The following is a 16,257-nucleotide window of genomic DNA, read 5'->3' on the forward strand; positions in this document are numbered from 1 at the left end:
CACCCTGGGTGGGGCGGTCAGGGACATCACCCTGGGTGGGGCGGTCAGGGACATCACCCTGGGTGGGGCGGTCAGGGACATCACCCTGGGTGGGGCGGTCAGGGACATCACCCTGGGTGGGGCGGTCAGGGACATCACCCTGGGTGGGGCGGTCAGGGACATCACCCTGGGTGGGGCGGTCATGGACATCACCCTGGGTGGGGCGGTCAGGGACATCACCCTGGGTGGGGCGGTCAGGGACATCACCCTGGGTGGGGCGGTCAGGGACATCACCCTGGGTGGGGCGGTCCTCAGTAGGGGATAAAAAGGGAAAACACCATCTTTTGTACTGAGTGTGTTACTTGCAAATTACTGTAAGTGAAAACTCCAGCTTGCAATCCTTATTAAACAAACTAACCTCTGATCAAAGAAGTTTCCTGCGGTCTCTGGTATATAAACATAGGGCAGAATTCTCTGACACACCCAACGGGACTTTGAAGGCGACAGCCACAAAATGTAAAATTCTCTACAGTTTTTATGTGAAACCAGCAAGCTAGGTGCTAACTATGGGATGTATTAGGTTCCTACATTAATGATATGCTGGAGAACAACCACACTGACCGATGCAGAACATGAATAATCATACTTGTCTTTTTTACATGTTAGTTATTAAGCAGACGCTCTTATCCAGACGGACTTCCAGTAGTGAGTTCATACACTTTCATACTAGTCTCCGGTGGGAATTGAACCCACAACCCTGGCATTGGAAGTTGCTGTGCTCTACCAACTGAGCTACACGGGACTAACTGTAAAATATATTTTATAACATAAGGAAGTGAAATTATCACCGAAGAGTGTTAACCATGTGATATTGTGATTCACTATTCAGAGCTCTTCACCCCATCAGTCCCCTCATGTTCCTTCCACCCACACAGCCTCAGCCAATGAAATCACAGAGGACAGTGTGTTAACCAATGAGGTCTTTTATTTGGAACAGAGTGGCAGGGCTGTTGCGAGGAGGTCCGTCTCCCGGCACCCAGCAGTCAATGACAGAAACTCAGCCTTAAGAAATGTACATGTATAAAAACAGGATGGGTAACCGTGAATACGGCTTGGCACACACACACACACACACACACACACACACACACACACACACACACACACACACACACACACACACACACACACACACACACACACACACACACACACACACACACACACACACACTGATGTGTGTGTCAGTCAGTCCTAATACAAACAGAGAGACAGACTGTGTGAAAAAGCAGACTAGCCCCACATTCAGCAGTGAACAGGTGAGACCTACACACACACACACGGCTACAGGTGTGACTACCTGACTATGGAAGAGCGTCAGAACTGCTGGAACAGGTAAAATACACACCTGCCCACAGTACATTCCTCTCAGAGAACACCCCTCACACACACACACTAGTATAGTTTGACTCCCATGCAGTTGTTCTACAGTATATTAGAAGATATTAGCCTGGTTGTATTATTAGCATGGTATCGTACTGTTGTGTTGGTTATTGTTACAATCTTAGATAGAAAGCACAACTCCTGTCCCCACACCTACCCACAGCCCCCAGCCAAACTCCTGTCCCCACACCTACCCACAGCCCCCAGCCAAACTCCTGTCCCACACCTACCCACAGCCCCCAGCCAAACTCCTGTCCTCATACTTACCGATGGACAACTTCTACTTGAAGAGTCACTTTCAGCATCGTAAGTCCCACCCTCACAGTTACAAAGAACCGCCCACCCCCAGACAGACAACCAATGGGATAAGAGAAAGAAAGAGCATGCAGGTGATTGGATGGATACACGATTTTGCTTTTACACAATGGACCAAACTCTAACCAACCTGAAACGGATTGATGACTTATCAATAACGTACTGAAACCACCTTGTCTGATGAGGATAATGATATGATTGATGTATATTTAGTCAATGAAGCGCAGGTGATATGTATGTTTGTGTGTGTATGTCTGTGTTCGAGCGTGTGAACACGTGCTTGTGTGTGTGTGTGTGTGTATGTGCTTAATTGTGTGAGCGCATGCTTGCGTGTGTTGAGAGCACAGCGCCACAGACTGACGTGATATAGAAACACTGATCGTGGTTAATACCACAGACTGACGTGATATAGAAACACTGATCGTGGTTAGAGTGACGATGACAGACAATGATATTTACATATAAACTTTTGAAAATGCTAAATACATGTCCTCCCGTTGGAGTATTATCAATATTATAATTTACCATCCAGCCTGGAACATTGACATATTATTGATTATCAATATCACTATCCATAGAACTATCACTTTTGTACAGCATAAAGGAGCAGACCAGACAACTAACTAGCCACTATCCCTGTGTTGGCATACAGCACCAGGGTCCTATTCATTAAGACACGCAATGGACAATGTTGGAAAATGTTTTGCAATGGAAAACGGAAATGAGCATTTCTTACAGGACAAGGCCAGATAGTACCTCTCCCCGTTTCCGTTAGTTTTCTTCATTTGCTGCTTAATGAATACGACCCAGGGATGTAGGAGGGTAAACGCTCATAAACTGTTGTTTAAACACCCCTTTACTTGGTGAACAGTGTAAACTATTGTTTAAACACCCCTTTAATTGGTGAACAGTGTAAACTATTGTTTAAACACCCCTTTACTTGGTGAACAGTGTAAACTATTGTTTAAACACCCCTTTACTTGGTGAACAGTGTAAACTATTGTTTAAACACCCCTTTACTTGGTGAACAGTGTAAACTATTGTTTAAACACCCCTTTACTTGGTGAACAGTGTAAACTATTGTTTAAACACCCCTCTACTTTGTTTAAACACCCCTTTACTTGGTGAACAGTGTTAACACATCTACTATGCTCAAGTGTCATTCTTATCATTAGCTGATGTTTATGTTACTCGCCGCCCCACCGGGCGTCAGCGGTTTATTTACCACTACATCCCTGGTTAGAATCCTTTGCTAACTAACAGTGAATGTTGCCACAACGTTGTCCCGAGGTTGTCAGAGCATTGTGGGAGGGTTCCCCTACTCCAATTGACCAAGCACAGAGAGAGGGGTCCAAGCTGTGTGTGTGTGTGTGTGTGTGTGTGTGTGTGTGTGTGTGTGTGTGTGTGTGTGTGTGTGTGTGTGTGTGTGTGTGTGTGTGTGTGTGTGTGTGTGTGTGTGTGTGTGTGTGTGTGTGTGTGTGTGTGTGTGTGTGTGATCGTGCACTACACATCACCACAGTACAGTCGTGGCCAAAAGTTTTGAGAATGAAACAAATATTAATTTTCACAGTCTGCTGCCTCAGTTTGCATATACTCCAGAATGTTATGAAGAGTGATCAGGTGAATTGCAATTAATTGCAAATGAACTGAATCCCCCAAAAACATTTCCACTGCATTTCAGCCCTGCCACAAAAGGACCAGCTGACATCATGTCAGTGATTCTCTTGTTAACACAGGTGTGAGTGTTGATGAGGACAAGGCTGGAGATCACTCTGTCATGCTGATTGAGTTCGAATAACAGACTGGAAGCTTCAAAAGGAGGGTGGTGCTTGGAATCATTGTTCTTCCTCTGTCAAACATGGTTACCTGCAAGGAAACACGTGCTGTCGTCATTGCTTTGCACAAAAAGGGCTTCACAGGCAAGGATATTGCAGCCAGTAAGATTGCACCTAAATCAACCATTTATCGGATCATCAAGAACTTCAAGGAGAGCGGTTCAATTGTTGTGAAGAAAGCTTCAGGGCGCCCAAGAAAGTCCAGCAAGCGACAGGACCGTCTCCTAAAGTTGATTCAGCTGCTGGATCGTGGCACCACCAGTACAGAGCTTGCTCAGGAATGGCAGCAGGCAGGTGTGAGTGCATCTGCACGCACAGTGAGGCGAAGACTTTTGGAGGATGGCCTGGTGTCAAGAAGGGCAGCAAAGAAGCCACTTCTCTCCAGGAAAAACATCAGGGACAGACTGATATTCTGCAAAAGGTACAGGGATTGGACTGCTGAGGACTGGGGTAAAGTCATTTTCTCTGATGAATCCCCTTTCCGATTGTTTGGGGCATCTGGAAAAAAGCTTGTCCGGAGAAGACAAGGTGAGCGCTACCATCAGTCCTGTGTCATGCCAACAGTAAAGCATCCTGAGACCATTCATGTGTGGGGTTGCTTCTCAGCCAAGGGAGTGGACTCACTCACAATTCTGCCTAAGAACACAGCCATGAATAAAGAATGGTACCAACACATCCTCCGAGAGCAACTTCTCCCAACCATCCAGGAACAGTTTGGTGACGAACAATGCCTTTTCCAGCATGATGGAGCACCTTGCCATAAGGCAAAAGTGATAACTAAGTGGCATCAATATTTTGGGTCCATGGCCAGGAAACTCCCCAGACCTTAATCCCTTTGAAAACTTGTGGTCAATCCTCAAGAGGCGGGTGGACAATCAAAAACCCACAAATTCTGACAAACTCCAAGCATTGATTATGCAAGAATGGGCTGCCATCAGTCAGGATGTGGCCCAGAAGTTAATTGACAGCATGCCAGGACGGATTGCAGAGGTCTTGAAAAAGAAGGGTCAACACTGCAAATATTGACTCTTTGCATCAACTTCATGTAATTGTCAATAAAAGCCTTTGACACTTATGAAATGCTTGTAATTATCCTTCAGTATTCCATAGTAACAGCTGACAAAAATATCTAGACACTGAAGCAGCAAACTTTGTGGAAATTAATATTTGTGTCATTCTCAAAACTTTTGGCCACGACTGTACACACGGTGTGTGTGTGTGTGTGTGTGTGTGTGTGTGTGTGTGTGTGTGTGTGTGTGTGTGTGTGTGTGTGTGTGTGTGTGTGTGTGTGTGTGTGTGTGTGTGTGTGTGTGTGTGCGCACCAGGACGGTGGAAGGCAATTCAATAGTGAGCTTTCCTCTAACCTTTGACCCCAGTATCTGTGTGGCCAATCAGATGACACCTCTCTCCCTCCTACCTCCTTCTCCTCTCATCCCTCTTTCTCTTGTCTCATTTGCTCAGTGGAACAGACAGAGTTTTGTGCTGGACCACAGGATAAGAGCTTGTGTTTTTACAACAAAAAAAGAAAATTAATGAATTACATCAGAACAATAATTGTATAATATTCATAACATTTACTTAAAAAAACAAATATGTGTATCATGTGTTTATGGTTATTTTTTCAGCTTATATATTTTTGTTCATTTATTTTTTAATTTTTTAAAGAAAGTTCGGAGTCCATGGAGACAGGCACTCTTAACAACAAATGACACGGGGGAGAGGGAGGAAGAGATGGGAAGGAAAGGTGAGGCGACAAGACAGGAGGTGGAGTAAACCCTCTCCCTCTGTCTCTCTCTCTCTCTCTCACACAAACACACACACCTCTCTCTCTCTCTCTCATGCATAGAACTCCTCCTGTTTGTCAGGGTTCTGGTAGGTGACGGTAGCCTGTTTGTCAGGGTTCTGGTAGGTGACGGTAGCCTGTTTGGGTTCCTCCAGCGTGTAGCTGCCCTCATCTTTCTTCTTCATCCTGTACACCAGCAGCATGACCAGGAACGCTGCGAACAGAGCCCCCACCACACCCCCCACTATCACCGCTGTGGAGGGAGAAGGAGAGAGGAGGGAGAGAGAGCAGACGGGAAGGAAGGAAGAAGAGAGAGGGAGGGATGGGGAAAGAGTGAGTGGGAGAGAGCGAGAGGGAGAGACGGGGAGAGAGCGTGAGGGAGAGACGGGGAGAGAGCGAGAGGGAGGGATGGGGAGAGAGCGAGGGGGAGGGACGGGGAGAGAGTGAGGGGGAGAGACGGGGAGAGAGGGAGAGACGGGGAGAGAGCGAGAGGGAGAGACGGGGAGAGAGCGAGAGGGAGAGATGGGGAGAGAGGGAGAGGGAGGGACCGGGAGAGAGCGAGAGAGAGGGACGGGGAGAGAGTGAGGGAGGGAGGGAGGGAGGGAGGGAGGGAGGGAGGGAGGGAGGGAGGGAGGGAGGGAGGGAGGGAGGGAGGGAGGGAGGGAGGGAGGGAGGGAGGGAGGGAGAAACGGGACATAGAGAAATATGGTCAAACATTGTAGAACATATTCTAAATAGGACAGAAGATGTAAAGAAACCACCAGAAACAAACAGACCAACGCCATGCAGTTGAAGTGGACTAGTGCTGACCAACGGCTTCTATTGGCCTACTGGAGAATAGCCAATAGAAATGGATTCAAATAGAATAAAATCACCCTCGGGCATGGTAAATTGAGTGAGTTAAAGGTGCAATATCCAGAAATCGCTCCACCATTTCCTGGTTGCGTTGCCTAATTTCAGTTTATGTGACAAAACAAGCAATGTATAGTGTAGAAAATCATTGTACCATCTAAACTACTGTGAAATATATTTCTTTTCAATAACCTAAATATTGTATTTTCAGCTTGTTTGAAGCTGGCGTACAAAACCGAAAGTAAAAGCCGCAAAAAGCCGCTTCCTAGACTTGCTTTCAATTTCGAATCACAGATCTATAACTCACATTTCTATGTGCATTTGGTCAGATTGCCCCAAAAAGTTACATATTGCAGCTGTAAGTAAATACCCGCATCTTCAAGTACCACTTCAAGCACTGCACACAATGCTAGTATACCAACTGACATGTCAACATATCAACTCACTATTATCTGTCATTATGATCTAAAGACCCCAAAGCGGTGTCCTTACATAGTCCCCACCTACACAGTACACGCTAACATCATGTGTCCTTACATAGTCCCCACCTACACAGTACACGCTAACATCATGTGTCCTTACATAGTCCCCACCTACACAGTACACGCTAACATCATGTGTCCTTACATAGTCCCCCACCTACACAGTACACGCTAACATCATGTGTCCTTACATAGTCCCCACCTACACAGTACACGCTAACATCATGTGTCCTTACATAGTCCCCCACCTACACAGTACACGCTAACATCATGTGTCCTTACAAAGTCTCCACCTACACAGTACACGCTAACATCATGTGTCCTTACATAGTCCCCACCTACACAGTACACGCTAACATCATGTGTCCTTACATAGTCCCCACCTACACAGTACACGCTAACATCATGTGTCCTTACATAGTCTCCACCTACACAGTACACGCTAACATCATGTGTCCTTACATAGTCCCCACCTACACAGTACACGCTAACATCATGTGTCCTTACATAGTCCCCCACCTACACAGTACACGCTAACATCATGTGTCCTTACATAGTCCCCACCTACACAGTACACGCTAACATCATGTGTCCTTACATAGTCCCCACCTACACAGTACACGCTAACATCATGTGTCCTTACATAGTCTCCACCTACACAGTACACGCTAACATCATGTGTCAATAAGACACACAAGCACATACACACTCATATAATGCGTGTGCTACTGGTCCTACACAACAAACTAACAGCACACGTGTCTAGCACACGGACACGCTAAGGACACGCTAAGCCCTGTATGACTCCTGCTCTTTACTGATCATCATGAAGGCACTGAAAACCACCGCCAGCAGGCAAGCAATCTGAATGGCTGAGGGGAGAGACAGACAGCCAATCAGAATGAAGACAAAAAGGCTATGTCCCATCAGAAGAATACGGAGAGAAAGAGAGAGATGGAGTGACAGAGATTAGAAGAGAGAAAGAGAGAGATGGAGTGAGAGAGACTCGCCTATCAGGACCTCCTTCCTCTCCAGGATGTTCTTCTGAGGAAGTTGAGCGGCAGAACTTCCCGTGTTGATCGTGTTGCCAATCAGATCAGGCTCCGCTCCCGTCTCCACGCCACGCCCAACAACCTCGTTGCCCTGGCGATGGTCCTCCTCACGGATCTCAAAGTCTCCGCTGGGTCCGTTAACCCCCAACTCATTATTCTGAGAGAGAGAAATACAGTGACCATGTCAGTTGAACACATCAGATAGAGAACCCAAATAAACATCACATTATGTGTGTTTGTCACAGGAGGCTGGTGGCACCTTAATTGGGGAGGATGGGCTCGTGGTAACGGCTGGAGCGGAACGTGTTTGATGCCGTTCAATTCGCTCCGTCCCAGCCATTATTCAGAGCCGTCCTCCCCTCAGCAGCCTCCACTGGCTCCAGTCCATTTATCTAGATTCTAATCATGTAATGAATCATTAACGATGCTACTAACGCTCTCTTAACGAGGCCCACCTGTGTCTCTCACTCCACATGTGATGACACATTCAACACAGGACACACACACACACACACACCGTCGTAGAGGGTAGCTGGGGACGTGTGCTCTTCTCTGTGGGTGCAGCTTTAGTAGGCAAGGTCACAGGAACCCTGGGCCTGAAGGGGGCAGAGCTAGACCTCTCAGTTGGGGCTGGGCCAGTCGTAGTGTGTGGAGCTGTTGTCTCTGGGATGGGTGTGGTCTCTGTCTCTGTGGCAGTAGTGGTCACTTCTTCTTCTGTGGTGGTCTCCATAAGTAAACTGGTGGTGGGGTCTGGGGACAGGTAAACATCCTCGTCCTCTTCTTCTGTGGTGGTCTCCATAAGTAAACTGGTGGTGGGGTCTGGGGACAGGTAAACATCCTCGTCCTCTTCTTCTGTGGTGCCCAGGTCTTCCACGCCGCTAGAGGGTGCTGCGCTCTCCGCCGAAGGAGTCGCCAAACTGGTGGTTGCCATGGGAAGAGCTGCAGGGCTGCGGGGGGAGATGGTAGTCTGGGCGGCCTTCTCTCTTTCTTGTTCCCTCTCTAATTCCCGTATCCTCTCTCTTTCTCGTTCTCTCACCCTCTCCCTCTCTCGTTCTCTCTCCCTCTCTCGTTCTCTCTCCCTCTCTCGTTCCCTCTCCCTCTCTCGTTCCCTCTCCCTCTCTCGTTCCCTCTCGCTCTCTTGTTCCCTCTCGCTCTCTTGTTCCCTCTCGCTCTCTTGTTCCCTCTCCTTCAATTGTTCCCTCTCCCTCTCTTGTTTCCTCTCCTTCAATTGTTCCCTCTCCCTCTCTTGTTCCCTCTCCCTCGCTTGTTCCCTCTCCTTCTCTCGTTCCCTCTCCTTCTCTTGTACCCTCTCCTTCTCTTGTTCCCTCTCCTTCTCTTGTTCCCTCTCCTTCTCTTGTTCCCTCTCCTTCTCTTGTTCCCTCTCCTTCTCTTGTTCCCTCTCCTTCTCTTGTTCCCTCTCCTTCTCTTGTTCCCTCTCCCTCTCTTGTTCTCTCTCCCTCTCTTGTTCTCTCTCCCACTCTACCCCGCTCTCCCCTTCTCCCTCAGTGGGTAGTGGGGTAGGAAGGATGTCAAGTTTAGGGCTGGGCTCGGCTACAGGTGGGGCCGAGGGGGCGGGGCCAGTGGCCTGGGTGGTGGAGAAGGGGAGGGGCGCTTCCGTAGGTAAAGATACCCCCACCGCTGTAGGGTTGACCTTCATCTCTGGAACTACGGAGAGAAAGAAAGATGGAAGGAGAGGGGTTAGTTGTTAAACTAAATATGAACTAAAATACTGTATGTTATCAGAGTGAGAGGAAAAGAAAGAGGAATAGGCTATAATCTGAAACAGAGAGAGAATGGATAATTACAGTTATAGAAACTAATCTGAAACAGAGAGAGAATGGATAATTACAGTTATAGAAACTAATCTGAAACAGAGAGAGAATGGATAATTACAGTTATAGAAACTAATCTGAAACAGAGAGAGAATGGATAATTACAGTTATAGAAACTAATCTGAAACAGAGAGAGAATGGATAATTACAGTTATAGAAACTAATCTGAAACAGAAAGAGAATGGATAATTACAGTTATAGAAACTAATCTGAAACAAAGAGAGAATGGATAATTACAGTTATAGAAACTAATCTGAAACAGAGAGAGAATGGATAATTACAGTTATAGAAACTAATCTGAAACAAAGACCTCTAATATAACAAATAAAATGAATAATACATCTGATTAAAGTTATGGGGGTAATTCTACACACACACACACACACACACACACACACACACACACACACACACACACACACACACACACACACACACACACACACACACACACACACACACACACACACACACACAATGGCTTGTCTACTTGTGATCACCTGATCTGCTGTCTGTAATCAGATTACAGTAAATAAAATCACTTGATCTGGGTGGAGGCCTGGCTACTGGGAGGGGGTGTGTGCGCGTTCAATCTCTGTGTGTGTGTTTGCTTTAGTTTCTGTGTCCAGTTCCCGTTTTCAGGTAAAATGTGTGAGTGCCTATGTGTATAGTCCCTGTTCAGGTAGACCATAGAGTCAGAGCTGCAGATTTAAGAACTCACACACACACGGATTCTAACATAGACCTGTTCAAACATGCCTATACACACACACACACACACACACACACACACACACACACACACACACACACACACACACACACACACACACACACACACACACACACACACACACACACACACACACTGGACACTGGACACTGGACACTCACAGCCAGATCCGGAGCCTGAGAAGAGGTCTTCATCATCATAGAACTCATCTCTGGAAGAACTTTCTTCATCTATAGACGGAACCCAGGCCTGCCCCTAGAGAGAGAGAGAAAGATTGTTTATTTGTTTATTTAAATTTCTCAGAGAACATTTAGTTAGATTAGAGACTCTACTTTCAGAATTATAAAGGCAGAGAGAAGGAGAGAAAGGAGAGAAGAGAGTGGGACTATCCATCAGAGAAAAGAGAAGGAGAGAAGAGAGTGGGACTATACATTAGAGACTACTATTGAGTACTATGGAGTTTTATAACTGAGTACTATAGAGTTTAATAACTGAGTACTATAGAGTTTTATAACTGAGTACTATAGAATGTTATAACTGAGTACTATGGAGTTTTATAACTGAGTACTATGGAGTTTCATAACTGAGTACTATAGAGTTTTATAACTGAGTACTATGGAGTTTTATAATTGAGTACTATAGAGTTTTATAACTGAGTACTATAGAGTGTTATAACTGAGTACTATGGAGTTTTATAACTGAGTACTATAGAGTTTTATAACTGAGTACTATAGAGTGTTATAACTGAGTACTATAGAGTGTTATAACTGAGTACTATGGAGTTTTATAACTGAGTACTATAGAGTTTTATAACTGAGTACTATAGAGTGTTATAACTGAGTACTATGGAGTTTTATAACTGAGTACTATAGAGTGTTATAACTGAGTACTATGGAGTTTTATAACTGAGTACTATGGAGTTTTATAACTGAGTACTATAGAGTTTTACAACTGAGTACTATGGAGTTTTACAACTGAGTACTATGGAGTTTTATAACTGAGTACTATGGAGTTTTATAACTGAGTACTATGGAGTTTTATAACTGAGTACTATGGAGTTTTATAACTGAGTACTATGGAGTTTTATAACTGAGTACTATGGAGTTTTATAACTGAGTACTATAGAGTTTTACAACTGAGTACTATGGAGTTTTATAACTGTGTACTATGGAGTTTTATAACTGAGCAACAATTAAAGCAGGAAGCACCAGTGACTCGGTCTATATAAAAAGTGGTCAGATGAAGTAGATGCTAAACTACAGGACTGTTTTGCTATCACAGACTGGAACATGTTCCAGGATTCTTCCGATGGCATTGAGGAGTACACCACATCAGTCACTGGCTTTATCAATAGGTACATTGAGGACGTCATCCACACAGTGACTATACGTACATACCCCAACCAGGAGCCATGGATTACAGGCAACATTCGCACTGAGCTAAAGGGTAGAGCTGCCGCTTCAAGGTGCGGGACTCTAACCCGGAAGCTTACAAGAAATCCCGCTATGCCCTGCGACGAACCATCAAACAGGCAAAGCGTCAATACAGGGCTAAGATTGAATCATACTACACCGGCTCCGACGCTCGTCGGACGTAGCAGGGCTTGCAAACTATTACAGACTACAAAGAGAAGCACAGCCGCGAGCTGCCCAGTAACACGAGCCTACCAGACGAGCTAAATTACTTCTATGCTCGCTTCGAGGCAAGCAACACTGAGGCATGCATGAGAGCATCAGCTGTTCCGGACGACTGTGTGATCACGCTCTCCGTAGCCAACGTGAGTAAGACCTTCAAACAGGTCAACATACACAAGGCTGCGGGGCCAGACGGATTACCAGGTCGTGTGCTCCGGGCATGTGCTGACATTTTCAACATGTCCCTGATTGAGTCTGCAATACCAACATGTTTCAAGCAGACCACCATAGTCCCTGTGCCCAAGAACACAAAGGCAACCTGCCTAAATGACTACAGACCCGTAGCACTCACGTCGGTAGCCATGAAGTGCTTTGAAAGGCTGGTAATGGCTCACATCAACGCCATTATCCCATTATCCCAGAAACCCTATACCCACTCCAATTTGCATACCACCCAAACAGATCCACAGATGATGCAATCTCTATTACACTCCACACTGCCCTTTCCCACCTGGACAAAAGGAACACCTATGTGAGAATGCTATTCATTGACTACAGCTCAGCGTTCAACACCATAGTGCCCTCAAAGCTCATCACTAAGCTAAGGAACCTGGGACTAAACACCTCCCTCTGCAACTGGATCCTGGACTTCCTGACGGGCCGCCCCCAGGTGGTGAGGGTAGGTAGCAACACATCTGCCATGCTGATCCTCAATACTGGAGCTCTCCAGGGGTACATGCTCAGTCCCCTCCTGTACTCCCTGTTCACCCACGACTGCATGGCCAGGCACGACTCCAACACTATCATTAAGTTTGCAGATGACACACCAGTGGTAGGCCTGATCACAGACAACGATGAGACAGCCTATAGGGAGGAGGTCAGAGACCTGACCGTGTGGTGCAAGGACAACAACCTCTACCTCAATGTGATCAAGACAAAATAGATGATTGTGGACTAGAGGAAAAGGAGGACCGAGCACGCCCCCATTCTCATCGACGGGGCTGGAGTGGAGCAGGTTGAGAGATTCAAGTTCCTTGGCGTCCACACCAACAAACTAACATGGTCCAAGAACACCATGACAGTCGTGAAGAAGGCACGACAAAACCTTTCCCCCTCAAGAGACTGAGAAGATTTGGCATGGGTCCTCAGATCCTCAAAAGGTCTTACAGCTGCACCATCGAGAGCATCCTGACGGGTTGCATTACTGCCTGGAATGGCAACTGCTCGGCCTCCGACCGCAAGGCACTACAGAGGGTAGTGCGTACATCCCAGTACATCCCCGGGGCCCAGTTTCCTGCCATCCAGGACCTCTATACCAGGCGGTGTCAGAGGAAGGCCCTAAAAATTGTAAAAGACTCCAGCCAGGAAGACACACACACACACACATTGCCAACTAGCTACTGTAAACCCACTGCTCTCAGGAAACACAAAGGAAACTTGATGCCACTGAAATCCAATACAACCATAATGAATGCAGACACTAGAAACCTGACCTTAACTTGCTTCACTATGGATTGTACTAGAACCAAGACTCAAATGGCACCCTATTCACTCTATAGAACACTACGTCTGGCACCCTATTCACTCTACAGTGCACTACGTCTGGCACCCTATTCACTCTATAGAACACTACGTCTGGCACCCTATTCACTCTACAGTGCACTACGTCTGGCACCCTATTCACTCTATAGTACACTACGTCTGGCACCCTATTCACTCTATAGTACACTACGTCTGGCACCCTATTCACTCTACAGTGCACTACGTCTGGCACCCTATTCACTCTATAGTACACTACGTCTGGCACCCTATTCACTCTAAAGAACACTACGTCTGGCACCCTATTCACTCTAAAGAACACTACGTCTGGCACCCTATTCACTCTAAAGAACACTACGTCTGGCACCCTATTCACTCTATAGTACACTACGTCTGGCACCCTATTCACTCTATAGAACACTACGTCTGGCACCCTATTCACTCTATAGAACACTACGTCTGGCACCCTATTCACTCTATAGAACACTACGTCTGGCACCCTATTCACTCTAAAGAACACTACGTCTGGCACCCTATTCACTCTATAGTACACTACGTCTGGCACCCTATTCACTCTATAGAACACTACGTCTGGCACCCTATTCACTCTATAGTACACTACGTCTGGCACCCTATTCACTCTAAAGAACACTACGTCTGGCACCCTATTCACTCTAAAGAACACTACGTCTGGCACCCTATTCACTCTATAGAACACTACGTCTGGCACCCTATTCACTCTATAGAACACTACGTCTGGCACCCTATTCACTCTATAGTACACTACGTCTGGCACCCTATTCACTCTAAAGACCACTACGTCTGGCACCCTATTCACTCTATAGTACACTACGTCTGGCACCCTATTCACTCTAAAGAACACTACGTCTGGCACCCTATTCACTCTAAAGAACACTACGTCTGCCACCCTATTTACTCTATAGAACACTACATCTGGCACCCTATAGTGTACTACCTTGTCAGTAGTAGTGCTATTCCCTCAATAGTGCACTATGTTTGGTGCAGTAGTGTTTACTTATATTAGTAGTACACTATTGGGAATAGATTTCCTCTGAGAGATCATAAATACAAAGAGAATAGGTAGTTGTTGTTTTTTAAATGTTCTTTGGAAATTGAACGAATACTAAAATGTTGTCTTAGCCCTCTGGGTCGGCTGAACCAGTCACAGCTTATTTTACAAGAAACACAAGAATCAGCCAACACTGAAAGGATTAAAAATACATCTCAAATAGTGCATTGTGTGTGTGTGTGTGTGTGTGTGTGTGTGTGTGTGTGTGTGTGTGTGTGTGTGTGTGTGTGTGTGTGTGTGTGTGTGTGTGTGTCTATAGCAAGGATCTGTTTACAATGAGGCCTGTTGCTAGGGGCAACCTCTGCCTTTTACAGAAATGTCCATCTCCCACAGTGAGGCAACCACACCAACACTCACACAACCTTATACGTACACACGCACGCACGCACGCACGCACGCACGCACGCACACACACACACACACTGTTATGCTGATGAAGGAGGACCCAAAAGCGACGTAATAGAAACAGAGTCTTTATTCCAGTCTTAGACAAAAACGATACTCCTGATATATCTAAGGTAAAAACAAAACAGGAAAACTGAAATCCTCTCGTCAGTAGAGATGAACGACTGGAGACGCGACCACTAGACACCTGCTCACATGCAGCATCTGATGAAGGCAAAAACACGACAGGGCGGAACAAGGACACTGAACAGCAAACATCAAACAAGAATCCGACAAGGACTGAAGCGGAAAACAGAGGAAGAAATAGGAACTCTAATGAGGGCAAAAATAGGGGACAGGTGTGAAAGAGTAAATGAGGTCGTTAGGAGAATGAGAAACAGCTGGGAGCAGGAACGATAGAGAGAGAGCGGGAGAGGGAGAAAGGGAGGAGGAGAGAGAAGGATAGAAAGAGGGAAAGAACCTAATAAGACCAGCAGAGGGAAGCACAGGGACAAGACATGATGATCAAAAACATGACACACACACACACACACACACACACACACACACACACACACACACACACACACACACACACACACACACACATATTAGACATAAATACAATTAATACGTACATACACAAATGTAACCAAATAGGCAGGAGTTACGTAAGACCAAATAAACATCCCAAAAACAAGATAAAAACAGTCTCTCTGCCATCTTTCTTTCATCATCCCTCCCATCTTTCTTTCATCATCCCTCCCATCTTTATTTCATCATCCCTCCCATCTTTCTTTCATCATCCCTCCCATCTTTCTTTCATCATCCCTCCCATCTTTATTTCATCATCCCTCTCCCCTCTTTCTTTTCAGCATCCCTTTATCCTTCCCCCAATCTTTCTCTGATTGGTGTTAAAGCTGTATCAACAACCCCCTCCCCCCCCCCCCCCCCCCCATCTTTCCCCTCCTCCGTTGGTTATGCTATTTGCCTCATGACTCCTGCGTGCTTTATTGACTATGGACTTGCTTGTTTACCTAACCATGGGACAGACAATGTTTGTTCCCACACTCGGGACTCGGCTTTGTATTCATGTTACCTAATGAAAGTGCTGTACAATATAATCGTGTTGCCATCTGATGCACTGCAGAGCTCTCCCTGTCCTCTGCCGTGCTCTGATTATATTACTACTGATGATATCTCTAAATGTGGATGTACACCATGGCCCATCTACTGTTGATAGCCACAATTCTCACTTGTGCTCTGATATCTGCTTCACTGATTTCTGCTCTCATAAAAGCCTG

The 16,257-nt window shown here is 46.0% G+C and overlaps 1 protein-coding gene across 2 annotated transcripts in view; it reads right to left on the minus strand.

Annotated features, from left to right (window-relative positions):
* Positions 1–946: 946 nt before the first annotated feature.
* The window catches only part of LOC129830723 (RNA-binding protein 25-like), a 53,377-nt gene continuing 38,066 nt past the window's right edge, over positions 947–16,257 (minus strand). For both annotated transcript variants that reach the window (XM_055893365.1, XM_055893366.1), the window contains exons 2-5: positions 10,468–10,561; positions 8,259–9,406; positions 7,700–7,898; positions 947–5,608 (exon numbers count right to left, since the gene is read on the minus strand). In XM_055893365.1, the coding sequence (XP_055749340.1) occupies positions 5,409–5,608; positions 7,700–7,898; positions 8,259–9,406; positions 10,468–10,561 (1,641 nt within the window). In that variant the 3' untranslated portion in view covers positions 947–5,408. The remainder of the gene's footprint in view (positions 5,609–7,699; positions 7,899–8,258; positions 9,407–10,467; positions 10,562–16,257) is intronic.

Source organism: Salvelinus fontinalis, chromosome 32, assembly GCF_029448725.1.
Source record: "Salvelinus fontinalis isolate EN_2023a chromosome 32, ASM2944872v1, whole genome shotgun sequence".
NCBI classification, from domain to species: domain Eukaryota; kingdom Metazoa; phylum Chordata; class Actinopteri; order Salmoniformes; family Salmonidae; genus Salvelinus; species Salvelinus fontinalis.